This window comes from Haliotis cracherodii, unplaced genomic scaffold (genome assembly GCF_022045235.1).
Source record: "Haliotis cracherodii isolate W230 unplaced genomic scaffold, xgHalCrac1.p SCAF_25, whole genome shotgun sequence".
Lineage (NCBI taxonomy): Eukaryota > Metazoa > Mollusca > Gastropoda > Lepetellida > Haliotidae > Haliotis > Haliotis cracherodii.
In genome coordinates this window covers 7,032,590-7,056,560 of record NW_027266281.1, presented here as the reverse complement: position 1 = coordinate 7,056,560, position 23,971 = coordinate 7,032,590, and the positions used below count along the sequence as shown (strand labels likewise).

General features: G+C 40.6%; 1 protein-coding gene across 1 annotated transcript; it reads right to left on the bottom strand.

The window, feature by feature from the left end:
• Positions 1-5,409: 5,409 nt before the first annotated feature.
• LOC139472868 (uncharacterized) lies at positions 5,410-22,079 on the bottom strand. Its single transcript, XM_071255335.1, has 6 exons — positions 21,755-22,079; positions 12,240-12,321; positions 10,377-10,576; positions 9,020-9,105; positions 6,611-6,800; positions 5,410-5,647 (listed from the first exon to the last, which is right to left on the bottom strand). The coding sequence occupies exons 1-6, from the start codon at positions 22,055-22,057 to the stop codon at positions 5,531-5,533; spliced, it is 978 nt and encodes a 325-aa protein (XP_071111436.1). The 5' UTR covers positions 22,058-22,079; the 3' UTR covers positions 5,410-5,530.
• Between the last annotated feature and the right edge of the window lie 1,892 nt (positions 22,080-23,971).

The window sequence follows — 23,971 nt, the reverse complement described above, 5'->3', positions numbered from 1 at the left end:
TCGATTATCTGTGTATATTTTCATTCTCTTGTTCATGAATTCCTTAATTTCAGCTATGACATTGCCAGGGCGGGCAGCCTAGTGGTTAGAGCGTTCGCTCGGGTTCGATCCCCGACAAGGGTACAATGTGTGAAGCTCTTTTCTGGTGTACCCTGCCGTGATAATGCACGAATATTGCTAAAAGCGGTGTTAAAAACATACTCACTCACTATGACACCGTCAGTTATTGCTGCCAAGTCAAATGACAAAGGACACAAGAGTATTTTTGCTCTGACTGCTCTCTGTCATGTCATTGTTCTCGTGCTGCTGAAACTGAAGCGTCTCTCCATGGAGGGTTAGCTTGGCACATACTGAAATTAACAAACCCTAAAACATTATCATTTATTAGAAATGACGTTTAATGATTTATTTCCTACACAAGTGTTATATGTTGTAGTTGTTTTGTATCAGATGTGTTTGAGAAACAGCTTAAATCGTTATCTCATTTTGTTTTTTAGAAGAATTGTAAGAAACTCTATTGATCCCTGAGACCCCTGAGATCTGGAAGAAACCTTGAGCATGTTATACTTTCTTTCTCTCGTCAAATTCAGGAAGACGACACGAACGTAAGTTAGCCCTTGGTGACTACATATTCGCACTCATATCCAGTGCATGTTTTGGGGGCACAGGTAGCCCAGTCGTTAAAGGTGCAGTGATTCGCTGTGCAGAGTTGCGTCGCTTGGGCACGCCAGAAATCTACGATTGCATCACTTCAGGCTTTCTTCCCACATTAAGCTGACACACCGTGATATAACTGGAATACTGTTAAAAGGGGCGCTGAACCAAACTCACTCACTCAGAATTTTTTTTTAACTCTTTTTGTTTTTCAAAAGAATTGTAAGAAACTTTATTCATGTATTGGTATATGTACATCTTAAAATAGTATGTATGTCTAACGTTTTGTAATGTACATTAGATTATGGTTATAACGAAGCGATAGGGACCACTTAGTTTAGTTTGTAATAATCGTAGTTTCTTAAAAGCATACGGCATATATACAGTAAATGGCCGGGACCAAAAACAGTTCGTTATATCCGTCAGTTCGTTAAAAAAGTGTTCGTTATAAACATATTTTACTGTACATGAGCGATGCCCAGTGAAAAATAAAATAATAACGAAGTAGTGATAATACCCAGACCCCTGAGATAAGAAATTTGTCTTTTGCTGGAAGAAACCTGGAGCATGTTATACTTTCTTTCTCTCTTAAAATTAAGGAAGAAGACACTCTTCAATAAGGTTTGTTTGTTTTTTGCTTGACGCCGCACTCAGCAATATTCCAGCTATACGGCGGTCTGTAAATAATCGAGTCTGGACCAGACATTCCAGTAACTGACATCATGAGCATTGATCCACGCAATTTGGATTAATGACATGCATCAACCAAGTCAGCAGCCTGGCCACCCAATCCCGTAGGTCGCCTCTTACGACAAGCGGAGTCGCCTTTTACGGCAAGTATGGGTTGCTGAAGACCTATTCTACCCCGGATCCTGAAATAAGGTATACCTTGGTGACTACATATTCGCACTCATATCCGGTACATATTTTCACAAAGTTGTGGAAATCTTAAACATGCCCCTTGTGCAAGAGGTGAAACAGATGCCAAAAGCGTTGTTGTCAACTTATCATGCATTGTCCTGATGTAAAACGTCCACTGATTATATAGTTTAATGGAAGCGAGAAGATTTTATGGCCGCTTCACAAAATTATATAACTTCTTTCGAATGTATCTAATTTTGCATTGAATGTGCATACCAACGTATGGCTTAGCGATTGGAGGTGTGTGTCACGACACCTTTATTTGAACATAAGAACAATATCTTCAGTACTAAAGTACTTGTTACTTCATTCCAAGAGCATGCCTACGAAGCGCTGTCAATTCGCCTAGAGGGGAAGGAATAAACCGGACCATATTGCAAGTTATTGTTTGTTTAATTGTTTTTTAACGCCACACTCAGGCAATCGCTCAAAATATATCCATTCTTTTGTACAAGAAATTAATGTTTAGCCCCAAATTGCCATACATAACAGATCAAACTGGTTGTTATATACACAATACGCATTCTACATAACACAATACAATGGATATAGTGAGTGGGTGAGTTGGGTTTAACGCCGCTTTTAACAGTATTCCAGTTATATCGCAGTGTGTCAGCTTAATGTGGGAGGAAAGCCCGAAGTGATGCAGGTCTCAGACGTTAACCACTTCGGTGAAACCCACGAGCACGGGTATGGTGCTGGCGAACCGGGATTCGAACCCACAATCATAGGTTTCTGGCGTGCCCAAAGGACGCAACTCTGCAGCGGCGCCTTAGACGACTGGGCTACCCGTGCCCCCACAATGGATATAATACATTTGGTTTCAACCCGCTTCAGGTGGGGAGGGGGGTGGGATTGGAACGGGGGTGGATGGGTGGGAGGGGTGGTGGGTGCTTGGTGGGGTGCAGTCGTATAAGGCGCCGCGATTCGCTGTGCAGAATTTCCTCCCACGTTAAGCTGACTCGCTGTAATATAACTAGAATATTGTTAAAAGCGGCTTTAAACCCAACTCACTCACTTACTCATCCCGCTTCGTCTTTTTTTTTAAACAGGTAAACAGCAGCTATTAGACAAAGCAGGTATAGTCAGGGATGAGTGACTTTGCTAGTCAGACAAAGTAGGCATGTGGATCGAAATTAAAAGAAAAAGAAAAACTTCCGTGCATTGTTTACTTAACTATCTTAGCACTTAAAATGACAGACAGACAGACAGACAGACAGACAGACAGACAGACATGTTTATTCAGTAAAAGGCCAATGGCCCAAAATACAGACATGTGAGCATGACATTTACAGGGCACAGAATTTATCATTAATTATTTTGTGAGCATAGTATAAGAATTTACAAACTAGAAATAATGTTTGCTCATTATAATTACTAAGAATATTTATTACATGAGAATAACTGTAATGAGTAGGCATAGGAAGATTAACAAGGTATTTTTGTCGTAGGGCAGAATATAAATTACAATTAAAGAGTACATGAAATTCATCCTCAATGACATTAACTCCCTTTCTACTACAATAGTTACAGAATCTGAGTGAACTGTCTGTTTTACTATATCTGCCAGTTTCTAAAGCTATTTTAAAATTTGAACATCTGAATTTAGTAAAAACAATTCTTAAATGGGTTGGGAGTGGACATGACAAGTACCTTTCAACATTTAACATTGATTTAAAATGCTAATAAAGATCACATTTTGGAGAAGAGTTTACAGAAGCACTCCAGACAAACCCAAATTGGAATAAAATATTTCTAACTTTAGTCGCCCAAGTTACCCGCCCAACATCATCTAAAAATTTAAGCATTGAATAGCATTGAGAAGGTAATCTGTGGGGTTGAAGATGTAAAATGAGCCAATGATGTCAACCAATATACGAAACAGATACTTCAGTGTTCACAACAAGTATTAGAATCAAAAATTATTCCACATAGACACTTTAACGTTTATGACAGGCATACGATTCAACAATTATTCCACATGGACACTTCACTGTTCACAACAAGTTCCAAAAAAAATTCAACTGTACTGTCGGAAGTGTTATAAAAATGTTATACATTTTTGCCCGTTTACACATGATCAAGTGTTTCACACACATTTGCTATTAAAATATCAAGTAACTTCCGATCTACCTACATGTGGTTATTATCTGCTATTGATCTCTTAGCTGTCAAACTATGTTATTTCACTTACATGTACATTTCTTGATTGAAAACAAACCTTTAATTTATCGTATTCCATTACTAAGAATTTGAATATATACACTGCTTTATTAATCTGCCTCTCAAGTTGTCCCTACCCAAACACCCCTATCCCTATGCCCACTGAAAGTCTCTCCCAAACAGATCATACGGGTCAGTGACTGCACGGATTACACTGAGATATGGAGAAACCACTTATGCATCAAATTTTTACACAATGTACATTTTCTTTCCTCTCTTACAATATTACGTAAGGAATGTAAAGAAAGTGAGAGAAGTGAGGACCTGTGCTCATTACCACCCCTCAGTGCAAGATGCATATCTGAACTTATACTTGAAGTGTACTCCTTTTAATTGTGGAATCAACTACTTATAAATGTACAATTAAAACTAACACGGTGCAGATAAGGATGTTCATAGTAGGTGGATGGGATGAAATAGCCTTAATCTCTGCTGACTGATTGCTCATGGCAGCGAATGTGGACTGCTTCTGTTAGTTTTAATTTCGTGAAGTCATGGAGATGGACTGGGAATTCAATTATGCGAGAGAGTGAGAGATATATATATAAGTGGGTCGATGAACATCCTAAAGGACCTGTGCACATTACCATCCCTCAGCACAATATATACTAATGTGGAATGTACAATTAAAACTAACACTGTGGAGACAAGGATGTCCAAGCATTGTTGTACATGGTGCAATAGAGCTAAAGTTTATTGATTGATCAATCTTATTAAAACCAGGCCTTAATGATCGCTACTGCAACACAAAAATCTGACGACATCCCATTGCAGGTTACAGGTCACGCCAAACCAATGTAATCATGCAACTACGAACAGTTGCACCATCACAAACACATGCAAAGCCAAACCAAGTGTTCATCTGAAAAGAGCATCAGAGTCAAAATGGGAGATTGCATCGGACATAACTGTTGTCACTGATGCGTCAAATGTCCTCCACATGTCTATTATAAAAACTGTTTTGAAAGCTTTACTGGGGCCTTGAATTTTGAAAACATTGAACAAACAATGTGGATCTAAATATGAAACGGAAGAGGCTGTCTCACTGGTCTCAGGGGGCTTTCCATAAGACACTTAGGGCTGAACGATCGCAACAGATTTGAAATGCTAAATAGCGTCTCTTCTCTTGAAACAATTGCATAAGCATTTAAAATGGAAGAGACTATCCTCACCCTGATGATGGGATAAGGGACGTATCACAGGCAGTAGGAACTACTGCAAAAAGTGTTGTATCTCTTATGACATTCCAGAGGTATCGTTTGTTGTGATTTTCATAAAGATTAAAGAACAAGAACATATTATCGGCAATACATAGAACATGCAGATGCTTCCATTCTCTCCAAAAGGAGGAAAGAAAACACAGCAAATACCAGATATTCACTTTTTAAATCAACAAATACCGTCCAAAAGATAATCAAGCAAGTGTGCATGGTTTACAATACAGTTTCATTGTGTCACAAATATAAGATCACTAAATATTTTTATATACAATGAATACGTTATACAATATACGTTTTTGAAACCGCAATGTCATCTTAAGAGACATTAGGAGTACATTTGGAGTACAGAAGCCACCCATTGTTTTGAAAGAAACGTCTGATACTCCGCTGACTGCGCACAATGATACAATGTTCACATTGCTTTGTATGTCCAGAAACTGTTTAGCTCTGCTGTGGGATGTTTTCGTTTTGCAGCGTTTGTTACCGAGAGTCAGTTGATCATGACAACAACGTTACATGGTGATGTACACTGCTGTGAGGATGGCGTCGCCCCCGAAGAAGATGTATTCCGGAATCACATTCGGGTATCTGTCTGTGAAGTTATGTATGCTTGATCCATCTACAGATAGCTGCAAGGAATCGAAAGGAACATCCTCGATTATCCAGTGTATTTTATTTATTTCTTTACCCTGGACACATTCCCTACCACAGCCTCTTTTGGAGACGCTAGCAATAACTATCTAAGCACATTTCAATCATTATCGAAAGACATTCTGTGCAAAGTTATTGATAGGAGACATGGATATGGTGACATCACTTAAGAAACAAGGCTACCATGGCGAACTGATTCAAGTGTATTCATCATAGTAAAATGGAGATATAATACAATAGGTAATCGAGGATGAAGGTTGAACAGAATGAAAAAAAGTTGCATCTTGATTTTACAATGCAAAGTCTCATTCTTTTGTTTGAGGTGACTAGATAAATATCCACTGAAAGTTACTGACAAAAGCATTAATTTTTATATAATATTTTATTCTAAAAAATGGTAGCATTTTTATTTGGCTTTCTTAGATTAAGACGAAAAATAAAAAAAAATATAATTTAGAATCGTTGTTGTGTAAAGTTACGTCCAATGACTTAGCCAATTCAAATTTGTCCGCATTATTATTCTTGCTATGTCAACCATATCCCCCTGCTGTTAGGTTTCTCCAAAGTGGTAAACTTTTTGGACGTGCCCTGATTTGACTTAAATACACTTCCAAAAGGCCTAAACCTACTTCACACACTGCTATGTCTATGGGATACCAAAGACAAGAAACCTACTGCTCAACAGGACAATGGTTTTATTACATTGAATGGGACCGTTACAAGTTAGTGTGTGATTTTTGTTAGTGCAGACTATCACGGTTAGGAACACCTACAAGTCTGCTGTACATTTTGGATGGTATACAGTGGATAATTGCCTTCACTCCTTCAAAAACGTATATTGTCTAATTTAACAGTTGATTATACCCAGACGCAGTAATTACTACCTGTTTGAGATCGTGACAAAGCTCACATAGAGGATGTTTGAAGAAACAACAACATACCATGAACATGCCTTGGTCCAGTCGTATCTCCACCAGAGACTCTTTACCCACTGCCAATGGGACCGGCGATAGTTTAATCTCTGTTCCCCACACACCGGAGGTTAGTGAGTTGAATACCAGCTGGTTTTCATCCAGTCGGAAGACAATATGATACTGAATATTTCCTCCTCCGTAAACATTTGTTTTTAGTCTAAAAAACAACATATTGTTAGCATAGTATATAATTTTTAAATGTTTACAGCTCGAATACAAAACAGGCACCAATTTTAGAAAACACGATGGTGGTTCTACCAGTTTTTCATTGTGATGTGGAATCCTCATTCGATGTTTGATTAAGAAAGATGTATGGAATTGGAGCAATGTGATTACGTTCTTGACGAGATTGGTATAAAGGCTGTTTGTCAGTATTTATAGCCAATCAAATATGTTTGATTTTGAACAGTTACATGCTTTCTAAAAGGTTGATCTACAGACCGCAGAATTGACATATGGAAAAATTGCCCATGTTAAATGGTGGAAGGTGGATGTGATATATTAACAAATGCTAGTGGCCATAATGTTTTGTCTCAAACTTATTATTTGTGATAATAAATGTAATGTAAAACTGTCGTCCCCATATATGATTGTTGAAGGGAGTTCATTATTGATCACTACATAAACATTGTATTTCTTATAATAAATATATATATAGATATAGATATATATATATGGATATTGGCAAAAGTCAAGATGTGGAGGCTGCAGTCATGCTGCACTAAGGTTTCCCACTGTCCACGGTAAAGGTTGCCTAGTTTTTATTCAAGCAATAAAAAGTATTAATTCTATGTTTAAATATGTTAGACGGATTTTTTTTAGACAACACATGTCATGTGTGTATGGTTTTAGCAATAGTTCTGCAATATCATGGCGGGTGACACCAGGAATGGGCTTCACACAATGTATGGAATCGAATCTGTGTCTTCGGCAAGACGAGCGAACGCTCCCCGACCGGCCCACAAATGTCATGTATTGCTACAACTTTCTAAACTCTGTAGCCTGAAACAGGGCGGACATGACATGTAAGTTTAATTAAAATGCTTGTAACTGCGATAATGGAATCACTGAAGCCGAGATGGTGAGTGAGTTAATATTTAACGTCGCATCAGAAATAAATAGGGGATAACTCCAAACAATTAGGGGAGACAACTTTCAAAAAGTCATACTTCTTTCAAAAGGTTACACCCGACATCTCGAGTCACCGTCAGAGGGAGGACCCAGCGCCTGTCAATCGATTCACAGGTGCCCGACCTGTTTTCAGCTTGTTCGCGTCTTGGAGACACCCATGGACCACCACAAGTGCTCAGATGAGCGAGCTCCATGCTTAGTGTGTCGAGAACCTGTGACCCCAGACGATCGATGCTACGTCACCCCCCCCCCCCCCCCCCCCCCCCCCCCCCCCCTACGTGAAGCCAATGATGCAGAGGGGAGGGAGGAGGGATGCTACAACCAAGTCCGACGAGACAACGTCAAATTCCTCTACTATGATTTTGAATGTACGCAAGAGACGGGGGTGCTCATCCCGAATTTGTGCGTGGTGCATTTATGATGTAGACGGTGTATCGGTTAAGCGACAAAGTGTTGTGCAAAGACTGTCCATAGAGAGGAGAAGGTTATGGTCCCAGCCACGCAAGGGGGTAGCAGCACGTCTAGGGAAAAGTAAACATGACAGAACCCTCCTCAGACGGGATGGGCGCGTCCACCTCCATGGCATCCTCCCCCTCCTCCTTGGACAGTTGACGTCGCCAACGCTTTGTGGTGGGCTTGCTTGAGAGGGTTCTGTCATGTTTTCTTTTGCCTAGGCAGGCTGCAAAAACCTCTTGTGCGTTCTCCACTTGGTTCCTCTTCTTGGTTTTTTCAGACAGGGTCATCAACCATGCACACACGTCGTCTAGCGTGGTGGGGCCTTGAAACACTTTCTCGCGGCTAGGACCATAACCTTCTTCTCGCCATGGACAGTCTTCGCACAACTCCTTTTTCGCTTGATACATCATAAAGCTTGAAGATGGCTGATTGCAGCCTTTAACAACAAAAACCAATAAGCGTATGTGTTTGCTATTGAACCCCGCAGTCCGTCATATTCAAGCAGTATATTTGTAGCCTGTAAATAATCGAGTCTGGGGCGGACCATCCAGGGATTGATTTTGTGAGCAACGACTCACACCGTCGGGGGCTAAAGTGACACGCTGTCAATCAAGTCACTGTGCCTGACCACTCGAACCATTGCTTGGCAAGCATATGTTGCTGGGGACCAACTATAACCTGGAATTCCCACGGGGCCAAATACACATTCAATACATGTAACAACATTCTCCGAGCGCTACCGCTTGCTCTTTTGTGTACCATAATTATGAATGCAAATCTATCCCTTACGTTTTATCGGCCATTGGAGTGATGTTCATTGCCACTTTGAAACTCCTTGAATTCCCACAAGGCACGTCGAAGCGGGAGTTCCTCACCTGTGTAAACAAAAAAAAAGTATGAAATATTTTTCACAAACTTGATCATTTCTGTATCATTTTGTCAACAGTTTACGTACGACTCGCAAACATCCACGTAATAAAGAAAGATTCATGATAAGTTGTAAAAAAACAAACATAATTCAGACAATTAAACAACATACAGGAACTCAGGTCTTTTATGTTTAATTTCCGCCTTTGATTTCGTAACTTCTTTCGGGATATTGTGAAATCATTCTTGCTTATTTATGACATCAAACAATCCACCTTAATTTGCGGATTATTAAAAAGAACTTGTATGGCAAGGACGTGTTCATTGTACAATAACTATCTCTGTGTCGGCAAAATCCGAATAATTACATGCTCTTATATGCTGTTTATGGAACAGTTGTGCACACATCTGTATTGCCAAAGCAAATGGATGACGCTTCTGAGATGTGCTTTATTGTACGAATAAATTATTGTTGTTGCGTCGCTATATGGCTGAAATAATTACGTTAAATTTTAACTCACTCACTTTGTTGCTGATACCTGCCTTTGTGTGATGAACATCGAATCGAATTCCCGTTATACATTTATTCCAACATACTTTTCCTTCCCTCTCTTACACATCTACAAGAATCGTCTTATGAGTAATATTTCACACAAGGGCAGACGGAACCGGAACAAGTTCCAAAGACCAAACAAGCCCAAGATCTGTTACTTCTTCCATTGCCTATATTCAAGAGTATATTGATAAGTGCACTACGTGTCGTTGTTGTTTCTAAATAAATTCTTAAAGCGGTTTTATTTGGTCGATATTTTTCCATCTTGTCACAATCCTTAATTACACCTGGAGAAGGAAAGGTCAATGTTAGATCCCCGACCGCATCATACCAACATACGTTAAAACATGGTACTTGTTGTTGCCCTGCCTAGCGCGGTGCATTATGGACCTAAAACAAGGACTGGTTGGTTCGGAGTCAGTACACTGTGTCTGAGTGGGGAATTGATGTTAAACTGCGGCATGGTATCTCTGTAAGCTTGCAGTATAGAATCAGCATTAGGTCAAGCTAGTACGAGCAGACACACATACACACACACACACACACACACACACACACACACACACACACACACACACACACACACACACACACACACACACACACACACACACATGCATGAACGTCACTGTAAAAGTGTAATAATCTTGGACGCGACATTACACCCCATTTCATATCACCTTCATACTCAACGTTCATTTTACCGCAATGTCATAACAATCTTACCGGGTTGTCCCAACTGTACTGTGCGCACGGGCCGACAGAACCGTTCCAATTTCCTGTCAACTGGCAAACTCTGCTGTGTCTAGCAGTGCACATCATAAAGTTGTCCCTGCAAGTGTATTCTGCCACTGCTCCTTCGTACACTCCGTCATAATGCATTTCAGCATTGGCAACAGCAGGTGGTGCCGCACAGCCTTGAAACTCTGTAACATTAAATAACAACGAAAGCAATATAGATCTTGGATTTTAATCCACCAATAACATCAGATAAATGTGTTGGCTACTGGTATATACTGAACGGCAAAAGAAACGTCACCCAAGTAACATTGCATGAAAAGTTGTCATTTCAATATCTGGGTAATTTTTGCATAAGTTTCTAAAATTTAACATTACCTTGTCTGGAAATATGAAATTTGATGAAAAAACCCAAAGCAGACAGACCATAGGGACACACCAGAGACGCATTAGTGTGGACACCATGCGTCGACGATTGACGAGCAGACACCTCCACTGTCACAGGTCACACAGAGGACCCATTCTGACACCACGTCATCGTCGGGACCGTCTTCAGTGGGCAACACAGCACCAGCATTGGAGATGAGTCCTCTTCATAGACGAGAGCCGTTACTGTATCTCAACAGCAGATGGTAGAGAGAGAGAGAGAGAGAGAGAGAGAGAGAGAGAGAGAGAGAGAGAGAGAGAGAGAGAGAGAGAGTATGGCAACGCCATGGGGAACGTTATTTGGATGCTTGTGTTGATGAGATTGAATCGTGGCGTGATCCGAGCATCATGGAATATGGTGGAATTGATCTTGCACAGAGGGTCGGCCCTGTGCTCTTCCAGAACATCGGTCCAGGGAGAGGCAATGGTGTCACAGCAGCTCGGCACATTGATCAAGTCTTGAGACCACACTCCATACTTCATTTGGCACGTCGGGGCAATCACAAGTTTCAGCATGATAACGCCAGTGCCCATACTGTGAGAGCAACAAGAGACATCCAGCAGAATTGTATCAGAAACTTGCAGTGGCCTGTCCTCAGTCCCAGTTTAAATCCCATTGAGCACCTGTGGGACGAGATTCAAAGACGGCTGAATGACGCAGCTGAACTGCGTCAGGCGTTCCTCGGGGTGTTGGCTCAAGTGCCTATGGCCTTCATCAACCGCCTCATCCATTCCATGTATCGACGTTGCACGGCAGTCATTAATGCACATGGCGGACACACGAGATACTGACTTGTGATGCCATTTTCTCAGAGACTAGTGTTGTGTTTCACTTAAAGAACATTTGACACTTTAATTTCAACCTTGATTATCAGTTGTGTGCCTGACCATGTTTAGTGTGTTTGGACAAATGAGGTTTCTCATATATCTATCCATGGTGACGTTGCTTTTGCGGTTCAGTATATTTTAGAAGTCAGTGTCAGTAAAGAATCATTGATACTCGGTGGAAACTCGGTTTCTTTTCACGGGTATGGTTCTTGCATGAGGTTACATTGCTTTCAACACCATCATTATATCAAGTTTTTTTTGTTCTGGTGATGTGAACTGAACTAGGGTTCAACGTCTCGCCCTTGCGCGCGTGTGTTGCTGCTTGTACTAACCAGGAGTTATGCCGTGCCACAGTTTAACATGGATACTCCACTAAGACCTGTCCTTGCTTTATCCCCTTAATGTCTAGCGCCAGGCAGAGTAATAAAAGGTACCTCTTTTATGTCCTTTCATATGACGCGGCCCAGGGTCGAACCACCAACCTCTCTGGCCTGACACAGTTTCTCATTATGCTTTCTCACCCCAGTCCAAGCCAAATGATTCCAATGAATGATAACGTAAAATAGTGTTAATGTTCTGTTACAGTCAATAGCTTACCTGTCTCACATGATGCCCGACCCAGTCGATCTAGATAACATCTGGACATTGAACATTTCCCCCAGCAGGCGCCAGCGAGTGACTATGTAAAACAATATATGCATATGGCGTTACATGTGCTTCCAATACACAAAACGACTAGGCTGAACGTTCATCCAGCCGAAATGGGAAATGTAAAATGTTTCAAAACCAGTAATTCTACCAGCTGTTTTTATATAAATGAAATGCGACTGCTAACATCCAAGCGCTTCACAGGGCAGCTTGCATTGTATACTCCCCAGGGAGCTGAAAATGAAAAGCGAGTACCCACAGGTCAAATGACCGGGATGATAATGTGGGCGCTTTGAGCATGCACCGAGTGTATGGAGGCTAGCACAATATAACTAGCCACATTATGATAATGATTATGACTATGATGTCCACATGAAAATACAAAATGCAGCAAATAGGGTTTGGGTGATCCTGGCACAGTCAGGCTGGTAAGACTCTTGTCCCCTCGACACGCAGCCCAGTCAGCGAATGTGACTTCTCCCTGGACGCGCTGCCAAGTTGAACCCAGACAGAACTTTTCGGAGAATGTGAAGACTCCCCAATTCTGCAGCCTTCTGCATTACCCTGATTGTCAGAAGGGCTGTATTCGTGGCAGCAAACCTGGGTACTCTAGGATTTGCTGCTAGATCATGTTTAAGAATGACATTTAATTTTTTATCTATATGGGACTTGTAATCTTTGGTTTTGGTTTGGCTTGTTGTTTGATGTTACACTCAGCAATATTTCAGCTGCATGACGGCGGTCTGTAAATAATCGATTCTGGACCAGGCAATCCAGTGATTAATATCATGAGCATCGATCCACGCAATTGGGATAGATGACATGCATCAACCAAGTCTGCAAGTCTGACCACCCGATCCTGTTAGTCGCGTTTTCGACAAGCATTGTCACCTTTTACGGCAAGCGTGGTTTGCTGAAGACTTTAAAACTCTATATATGGAAAATAACTGAAGATATTAATCTATGATCAGAAACCAGAAATGTTTTATTGTATGAAATTGGCAGTGTTAGAATATACATCTGATATTTTAGTTATTAACTGGTACTATACAAGTGATACACTAACTAGACATCTGTTTAATAATTTATCAGTAAAACTTTGGAATGTCTTTGTACGTATATGTATTTATCTATGACACTTCTTTGAATACAACTTTAGTTTTGCTAAGAATGTTTATTAAACTATTCCGTACAATGTTTGATGTAATTAAAATAGGGTAGGGTAGAGATATTTTTACAGGGGAAACCTTGTTAATAAATCCCAATACACATACAGGATTGAACTGACGACACTATATCATCAACGGCAGAGCCCAAGTACTTCTCAAATTTGTATCCCACAATACGTAAATGATGTGTACATGTCAAAACGCAAACTTAGGTCTAACCCTGACACAATCGTCATCACTGAAGACCTGGCCAAACATCGCCATTCACTAATTAAAAGGCTCCTAGAACTCAAGAAAGCCACCTCAATGTACTTATTGATGACATTGGTGATTTGATAAACTCATAAATGTGTTGTGTCCTCTTGACCTGTACCTGTTTAGGTATCATGCCAATGCCATCTATATTCTGAAAGTGACCATCATATCATTTCAGAGCTACCTACTTCTTCCTACTATACACATTAAGATGTCATTAATCAGATGCATCCTGGTCACAGCTATTGCTGTACTTACACAGTCCCACCCAAGCCAACAAAATCAATTTGTGACAACACACCCTACTTGTCGCTATCATTATGTTTCACACTGTACGCTTTTGTATCGTATTTCCTCTATTAATTTTGAACAAGACCCAGCTTTTTCCTGGATCTTTTCTATGTTACTTGTACATACTTCATGTGTTTGTCCTTTGTCCACAAACAGACTACAGTTCAAGACTTTTGAACATTTTGTGCTACACAATCAAGAAGAAGTTAAATGTTCATTATACCTCTACAGAACGCTTAACATTCGATTAATCATATTCATCAAACCAATTATCAAACACTTTAAGAACACGTTCATCGTCGCCCTCACCTGGTTCATTATTTTCTCCAAATTAGTCAATGATTGACATCATGACGTACAGGGCGACGATTGGATTATTTTATAATAAATGTATGCCAACTTACCTCAGTATAAGCATGTTCCACTTGAATATAAGAAGAATGTGGCACAAATTGACTAAAATCTACGATGATATCTGCGATTTCGATGTGTAATGCTTCACTGAATCTCACCTGGACGCCAACATTCAGTCAGCCGACCTGCCCCTTGATCTCTTCCATCAACCTCACAGGAGGGACAGGGATTGTTTCGGAGGTGGTATAATAGTATATTTTCAAATTCACTTAGTGTCAAGCATAGAACAGACTTGAAAGTAATTAATTCTGAATAAATTTGGTTTCAAGTTTATTCACCACAGCATAGTTTTCTGCTTTGTGTTATCTATCGCGCACCCAACACCCCTACCGCATGATAGAAACTGCACTTGATGTATCCCGTGACATCGTCCTTGTTGGTGACCTAAATGAAGATCTTTTCAATACGAATATCCACCACTTACGTGACATAATATCACACAAGAACGTACGCAGTATTGTAAATGAAGCAACACGAATTACAACACATTCTGCTAAACGTATTGACACTATTTTAAAAAGTGATGATTGTAATTGTTCCTTATCCGGTGTCCTAGATCTTAGTTCCGATGTATCGTATGTCAGGGGAGTTTTCGTGTCTATTAATGTATATCTTAATATACAAAAGTCATAAAAAAGAAACGTAAGGCTCTACAAACAATCTAACTTTACTAAAATGAATATACAAATTAAGAATAAAAAATGGAACGAGTCTTTTAAAGAATGTACGGACGTTAATGGAATGTGCGACAAATTCCACTCTCAACTAAAAAAATACATGCACGACTATATACCCTCTAAGAGTGTAACTATTCGCACAACGGACAAACCATGGTTCGATAATGACCTCAGAAATGAGCGTTGCTCCAGAGACCGTCATTGAAAAAAGGCATTACGAACTGGTAAATTAAGCGATCTTGTCAATTACAAAATGCAAAGAAACACATTTAAAAATATGAAAACAATAGCCAAAGTAAAATGCTATAGCAACATTAACGGCTTGTTGGAAACACATCTGACATCAGACAATACCAACTACTGGACCTTATTGAGATTCATTATTAAAAATGCTAATTCACCAGCATGTAATCCCCCCACCCCCCACCCCCCTCTGTGTACCGACCTGAATAAACCCACAGCATTTACCGATGTCGAAAAGGCTTATGTACTTAATACATATTTTGTTTCTATTTGTGATGTAGATGACAGCAATCAGCCACTTCCGGATTTCAGTCAACGTTTTGAAACCCCTCTCTCGGATATCACAGTTACTGAATCAGAAATAAGCGATGTCATAAAGACAGTGCCATGCAATAAATCAAGCGGACCAGATGATATAAACCCTAGACTTTTAAAACCCTTGGCTGACAGTATTGCCGTCCCATAATGTTTAATTTTCAATCGATTTTTAAAAGGAGCAATATTTCAGAAAACTGGAAACTTGCTCACGTCATGCCATTATACAAGAGAGGTGACAAAGCATTACCCTCAAACTACAGACCAATTAGCTTCTTATCTATTCTTGGAAAATTACAGGACCGATTAGTTTTTAAACGCTTATACAACTATTTCAATATGAAGTGTCTCCTGTACAAATATCAATCCGGCTTTGTACCAGGACATTCTACTACCTCACAATTAATAGAAATTTATAATGATATCGTCTCGTCTGTTGACAAGCACAGACACTATTATATGGTATTCTGTGATATATTGAAAGCATTTGACAGAGTTTGGCATAAAGGAGTACTTCATGAATTACAAAAATATGGTGTAACGGGCAAGCTATGACTATGGTTAGAAGACTATATTAGTCAGAGGAGACAAAATGCTTTTGTAAATGGCAGCTTTTCATCTTTGAAATTCACCAGAGCTGGTGTCCCCAAGGGCTCGGTATTAGGTCCACTTTTGTTTTTAGTCTACATCAATGATCTCGCTGATACTCTAGTAAATTCTACTCGCCTTTTTGCAGTCGATACTTCCGTTGGTACATCATCTCTCCACTTACAAATGATAGAACACAGATTAAACAGTGATCTAGAGCTTCTCAATACCCGTGCCAATAGATGGCTAGTAACGTTTAACCCGGACAAAACAACATTTATTCTGTTCACTCATTGTAAAAACCGCACTGAATATATTATTATCTCGCACAAACATCTGGGCGTTACTCTCTCTCATGATATGAAGTGGACAACTCACATTGATAACATTTCCCGCTCAGCTTCCAAAATGATTTGTTCGTTAAGAACCGTTAAATATTTACTTGACAGACCAACCCCGTCCAAAGAGGTATGGGATAACTGCAGTCAAGAAAATTCCGAAATAAATAATTCCAAAAACTTCAACTCGAAGCCGCTCGCACAGTAACAGGTCTCCCTCAAGATCGAGTTTATATTTTGAGACAGGATGGGAATCACTATCTTATAGTCGGAAAAATTAAAAAAATTGTACAATCTACAGTATCGTTGATAACATATGTCCGTCGAATTTACATGACACGTTACCACCCAAAGTATCAACTATTAGTAGGTATGAGTTACGAAATCAGAACAACATGAATTTGCCGAATGCACGAACAGTTACGTACCACCAATCATTTATACCTTCTTCAATCAAACTGTGGAATGAGTTACCCCATGAATACAGAAGTGCAACATCATTATCAAATTTTAAACATAATATCAAAACAACCACCTCCATACTTCTCAACCGGCAACCGAAGAGCTAATATTTTACATACACGCCTTGTAGTTCCCTAAATGCAGACCTCTTTAAAGTAAATTAATTTGATACTTTGTCATGCTCTTGTGGAAACCCATGTGAAATCATACACTTTTTTCTTAAATGTCCCAATTACACTATTCCCAGAAATATCATGTTCGCTAACATTCTAAAAGCTGGAACTACATGCACAATACAAACTATTCTCTACGATGATGTATCCCTAGCTGAAAGTCCTCATCTTCAACAGACTTCAAAAATAGATACTGTCGACTAATAGATAGATTCGAGAAACCCTTTATCATAGAGATAGAATATGGCTCTGCGGCCACTTATTATGAATTACGCCATTAGTGTATAAACTGCATGCATGTACACGAATACATGGGTATCTCTGCCTTCTTCTGTAAGCATAATCTTTACGGGTATGTATATTTTGGTGTATGTGTGTAAATATGTATGTGTATGTATATATACTATTAAAAAAAAACCGCCTCCGTGGTCTAATGGTAGAGCGGAAGGTCCGGGGTTCGATCCCCGGCCGCGTCATACCAAAAGACGTTAAAAGATGGTACTTGTTGTAACCCTGTCTGGCGCTCGGCATTAAGGGGCTAAAACAAGGACTGGTCGGCTCGGAGTCAGTATACTGTGTCTGAGTGGGGTATTCATGTTAAACTGCGGCATGGTATCTCAGTGAGCTAGCACTATAAATCGGCATCAGCCCGGACTAGTACAAGCAGCCACACAAACACACACACGTACATGCACGTCGCTATATAAGTGCAATAATCTTGGACGCGACGTTAAACCCCATTTCACCTCACCACCTCACCTATTCAAAAAAAGAAACGCAAAACCCGTATTTGCTGAGAAAATGTTGTATATTCAAACATGAATAACTTGGTAGGAAATGAATTTGAGTACATGAAATTTTACATCTGTTTAGGAGAGATCAATGTCTGTCTATACAATGATATCCATAAATTGAGGTAAGGCATTCAAAATATTCCTCAAACGTGAATGGAGTATCAATATCTGTTGTGCCCACCACGTGCACGAATAACAGTTCTCACACGCCTTGGCATTGACTGGATGAGACGCTGGATAACGGCCTGGGGAATCCTCCGCCACTCCTCCTGAGGAAATGCAGCTAGTGCCTGGAGAGTTTGGGGTTGATGTTGTCGCTGACGGAGACAGCGATCAAGTTCATCCCACAGGTGCTCTATTGGGTTAAGATCCGGGGAACGGGACGGCTAGGGGAGCACGTTGACATTGTTAGCAGCGAGAAAGGTCATTGTGACACGTGCCGTGTGGGGCCGGGCGTTGTCCTGCTGGAAAATCTCACGTTGGACGTCAATGGCTGACAGGAGGTGTGGTAGCAGGATGGGGTCTCTGTAGCGTACATCCGTCAGGTTTCCCTGGACGTGGACAAGATTGGTACGATCAATGTAGGATATTGGCGCCCACATCATCACACTCCCTCAACCAAATCTGTCGCACGCAGTTAGGGGCATAACGTTCATGAACACGTCTGTTGACCCGGTTCCTACCATCACGTCTCTGCAACATGAATCTGGACTCATTGCTAAACCAAATGCGTCGCCAGTTACGAAGGTTCCAGGCAGTTACGTTGTTACACCAACGGAGACGATGAGCACGATTGTGACGACGTAGCACGTTCCCGGCGTAGGGTCTCCTGGCTCTCGTTCCATGTTCTCTCAGCCTGTTCCGTACAGTCTGGCCTGATATCCTCCTAAGTCCTGGCACCCTGGCTGCAGTGCTCTCACCCGTAGCAGTAAGGTCACGCAAATGGAGGACCCGGATGTAGCGATCCTGTGCTGGTGTGGTGACTCTAGGTCTTCCTGTATGGGGACGGTCATTTGTTGTGCCTGTTTGTTTGTAGCGAGCTGCAAGCCGTGATATTGTCAGATGTCGGGCAACAGAAGATTGGGACTCTCCAGCCTGCAGTCTTCAAATGGCGATGTTCCTTGAGTCAACATCAAGACGTGGCATGTTCATTTGGCTTGGAAACACCTTCTGAACAATTGCCTATTTCCGATAGAAAGCTTGCTTTTTATTGCCAAACACTGCATGCTTTTCCTGCCCAATTTCAACGCGCAAGATGCCTCTTGTTGCGTTGTACTGATGCGTTTCTTACTCATTCTCAAAAAATCACATCAAAGTCAACATTTTCAAGCAAAATCGATTTGTTGCAAACGGAAGTGTGTCAATTGATGCTCTTACCAATATTGAGACATATTTTGACGATAATATGAATACAATAGGTATTATTTTCGTTTTAACATATCAGTAACACCTATGCGTTTCTTTTTTGGGATAGTATATATGTATGCATGCATATACAAGGGTATATGTGTATGTATGTTGTAGGTGTATGCGTGCATATAAGTACATGTATATAAGTATATGTATGATTGTGTAATTATATATGTAATCTTGCATGTATTTTGGATTGATGTGTATATACAAGTAAATTGAGTTTATATAGGCATTTCTTATGTATGTCTATGTTATTCTTGCAAACATTATGTTTTGTGATCTTGTGTAAATATAATTCTCTTTGTTACTATAAATGTAATATGTGCATATGTATATGAGTATGTGTATGTATGTATGAGTATATATGATTATGTGTATATAATATTATGTGCACATGTATGTATACTCACACGCAAAAGAAACGCAAGTGGTTTTAAGCAAGTAGGTAACAAACACGGAACCATAAATTTATACGAGTTTTAGCATGTAGTGAAGCCTGATGGTGTTATCAAAATTTTTGGTTGCATTTTGGAAGCCCCGAGTAAAAACGCAACATAAAAAACACGTATCGCCAAAACGCACCATTTCAATGAATATGTGGGTATCATGCACCCATTTCTCGCGATATCACAAATGCACGAAATGTCACGAACTGTAGTGGGTATAAAACTTTGACCGATTCTTGGACCTACCACTCCTTGGTCAACAATGCCACGCCTAACTCAAATTCAGAGAAACCAGGCTATCGGACGTTAGGAAGCTGGAGAGTCTGTCCAAGATGTTGCCCGTCGTTTCAACGTTAACATAACCACCATTTACCGTCTCCTGCATCGATACAATGCTACACAGACCACAGATTACCTTCCTCGGAGCGGTCGTCCTACGGTCAACACACCTCGACAAGATCGGCAGATTACCCGTCAACACATTAGCCGGGACACGGTGATCCGACGTCGCCGTTCCAACAACCTCAGATGTCGCCGACCAGCACGTCCTCCAGTTCTCCAACCACGGCATCGACAAGCACGACTCGAGTGGGCACAAGGTCATCACATCGTGAGTGGAGGCGTGTCATCTTCTCTGATGAAAGTCGCTTTTGTGTCTCCCATGCAGACGGAAGAGTCAGAAATTGGCGGCGTCGAGGTGATCGTTTTGCTGACAGAAACGTTGTGGAAAGGGATCCATGGGGTGGACGTAGCGTCATGATATGAGCAGGGATTGGACTTAATGCGGGACTTGGCCCATGTGCTTTCCGAATGTTGGTCAAGGTCGGGGACTGCTTAGCGGTATATCGACCAAGTGATCAGACCCCACGTTGTGCCATTTTTTGCACAACAACAACAACACATTTTCCCGCAGGATAACGCTCGTCCCCATGTTGCCAGAGCTACCATGGCCTTTCTGCAACAACACAACATCCGTTTTCTACCGTGGCCAGCCCTCAGCCCTAAACTGAACACCATCGAACACTTTTGGGATGAGGTTCAAAGGCGTCTGCACAATGTGCGCCCAGTCCCTACAACTGCCGATGAACTACGCACGGCCTTCACAAATCGTCTGATCATCTCAATGTACAGGAGATGTGTGGCAGTGATCAATCCTAAAGGTGGTCACTCCAGGTATTGACTGACATTTTCGGTATTGACCCGAAACTGTGTAAGCCCTTAACATTTGCAAAAAAAACAATTATTTCATCTGCCTTTTAATCCATGAAACTCCTTCAGTCAAACTTTTGTCAATCTTGCCCTATTAGTACTTCTTGTCTTTACTGTTGAAAATAAATAACATGTATACTGCATACTCGACTTGCGTTTATTTTTGCGCGTGTGAGTATGTTTCTGTATACGTATATATAAGTATGTGTGTATGCATATGTGTATATATATGTATAATCAATGTCTCTACATATAGAGTAGGGAAAGGGCCACCTAAATTGGATAACTTTTGCACAATCCCGTTGACATATATGTTACTAAAGTATGTTTAAAACAAATCAAAAACTATATCTCCCTGTAGAGGGGATTAAAATCTAGTTTAACATGTTTTCTATAAATGTAATGATGATCATCATGATCAAAACGATCATCATCATCAGCAACATCATCATCTCCAAATATATTTGTTTTACTCTGACGAATGTCGACAACAAACGCAGTCAACTCTGGCATATTTTGTCACTTGCGACAGTATATGCCTGGCAACAACATGTGACGTGAACGTTGGCATACATGTATATTGCACGGCGACAATATATGGGTAACATAGCCTCATTGCGTATGAAATAATTATTGCGCGCGAAAAATAATAGCAATAATTAATAATATAAGAATACCTTAGGCCAGTGGTTGATGTCACTGTAGAGAAATCCTGGCCGCGTCGTGATGGCCACCTGGTCACTTCTGTTGCTGTTGAGTTCACAGATGCGAGTCTTGGTCTCAAAGTTGAAGGACTTGCAGACTGAAGACATCTGACATGCCGATGCACATGAATAGAGAGACTGTGACCTTACTTTCCTAAATACGTAACGCTCAATATGCGCATCTACCGCCACCACAGAAGAGGCGTTGAAGCAAGTGCAACATCCTGATCCTACACCAGTCAGGAACAGGACTATGGTAAAAAGTCTTAAATGCATTTCTGTTTTCTCAGAAACGAGATCGGTAAGAGAGAAGTATTAATGAAGGTTGCTGACGAAAACGTAGTCCTTATAGATATATTGTCCATCTACCCGTCCTCAGTTATGGAAAGCCATACACAATTCCTGAGTGGAATATTCTTTGTGAGCTTACTGTGTTTGGCTTCAAAGATAAGACCGCCCCTTTTAGAAACAGTACTCGAGTTTGGCGTCACTTCTACATTAATTATTATACAGTAGGAGTTCTTAGATATTTTCTCGTTAGCAAATACGTAAGAACTGATTGAGTAAGCGATATAGTCGACAAATCACCATTGTCAAAGAATCAATATAACTAAATTTGCCATGGCTGTCTCATGAATATGTTCTTTTGTACCACACGACACAGGGAAACAGAGAGAATAATCGATTGCAACTCTGTTTCTCAGTGATATAGAATTTGTTAAGCTGCCGAGTTCAGATTGAGAATTGACAACATGACAAATATGACACACTCACACCAGTTGCGAAATTCCGTTATTTGAATTCACGAGCATGTAAGAACCAGGAATTCAATCAGGAATTTTCATCAACGATCGTAGGATGCTGGCTCGCATAAAGGACAGCCTAGAGAATTCGTCCATTATAGATATGGATAGTTTTTTCAGTAAAAATGTCGGAGGCGTTTTCCAGCACATTGGCATGTTGAAGATAACTGCAGTTATAAAGCGATGTTAATGCACGTGTGTGTGTGTGTGTGTCTGTGCGTGTGCGTGTGCGTGTGCGTGTGCGTGTGTGTGTGCTTGTACTAGTCCGGATCTTTCGCCCACAGACGTGCTCGACAACTTGACCATTGACTCTACTTAAGAAGGGTTATGACGATATATAAATTAGATAAGGGAGCTCAACAAATTCTAATAATTGTCAATAAAATGAGACAAAACTGATCAAGATCGCTAACTTTTGTGTTCAAGAGATATTAAGTCATACAATCACAGGAAAAGAGGCTCATGATGTGGACAAAACACATCTGAACATATCAGCTGCATAGAATGCTGTCCGTCAGTTTCGTCCTTTGCCATTGATTCGGTACTTTTAACATGTTTATCAGGGATTTAATGATATTATCCATTTTGAAATACATTAACCTTTGATGTAACAATTAGCGCCTGTTGAAACAATGGCCAAAATAGTAAGACTAAGTATCTAACTATGTGGTGGATTGTAGACATAGAGGTTTACAAACCACGTCAATTAACGCTGACCTTAAAGGTTTAAAACACAAACATCCACTTCGTCAATCAGCAATCAAGCCTCTCTGAGGTTAACGGATATTGCACTCTTCAAACAAGCTGGGTATCAGGACATGTTTATGCCATCTATTAGAACACAGATAAATTATAACAACAAACATCCCACGCAAGAACATTTATGTATGTTACCTATAATGCCAAAATGCATCCTATGGTTTCCATGTACCTCACGATGTCATTCTTGATTTTGATACTTTCAAGGACTAATCAATGTGGACCATTATTTCTCTCAGGTTTAGTTCTGTTCTTCATACAGTTGTGATTTACTTTATGTCGTTCATTGTTAGTGATTAGGCGTCTGCAAAGCACGGAGCGTCTACGTGCTTTCGACACGCTGGAAACTGGTAAAAGTGTGCAAAGCACGGAGTGTCTACGTGCTTTCGACTCGCTGGAAACTTGTAGTAGTCTGCAAAGCTCGGAGCGTCTACGTACCATCGATACGCTGGAAACTGGTAGTAGTCTGCAAAGCTCGGAGAGTCTACGTGCAATCGATACGCTGGAAACTGGTAGTAGTCTGCAAAGCACGGAACGTCTACGTGCTTTCGACACGCTGGAAACTGGTAGTAGTCTGCAAAGCTCGGAGCGTCTACGTGCTATCGATACGCTGGAAACTGGTAGTAGT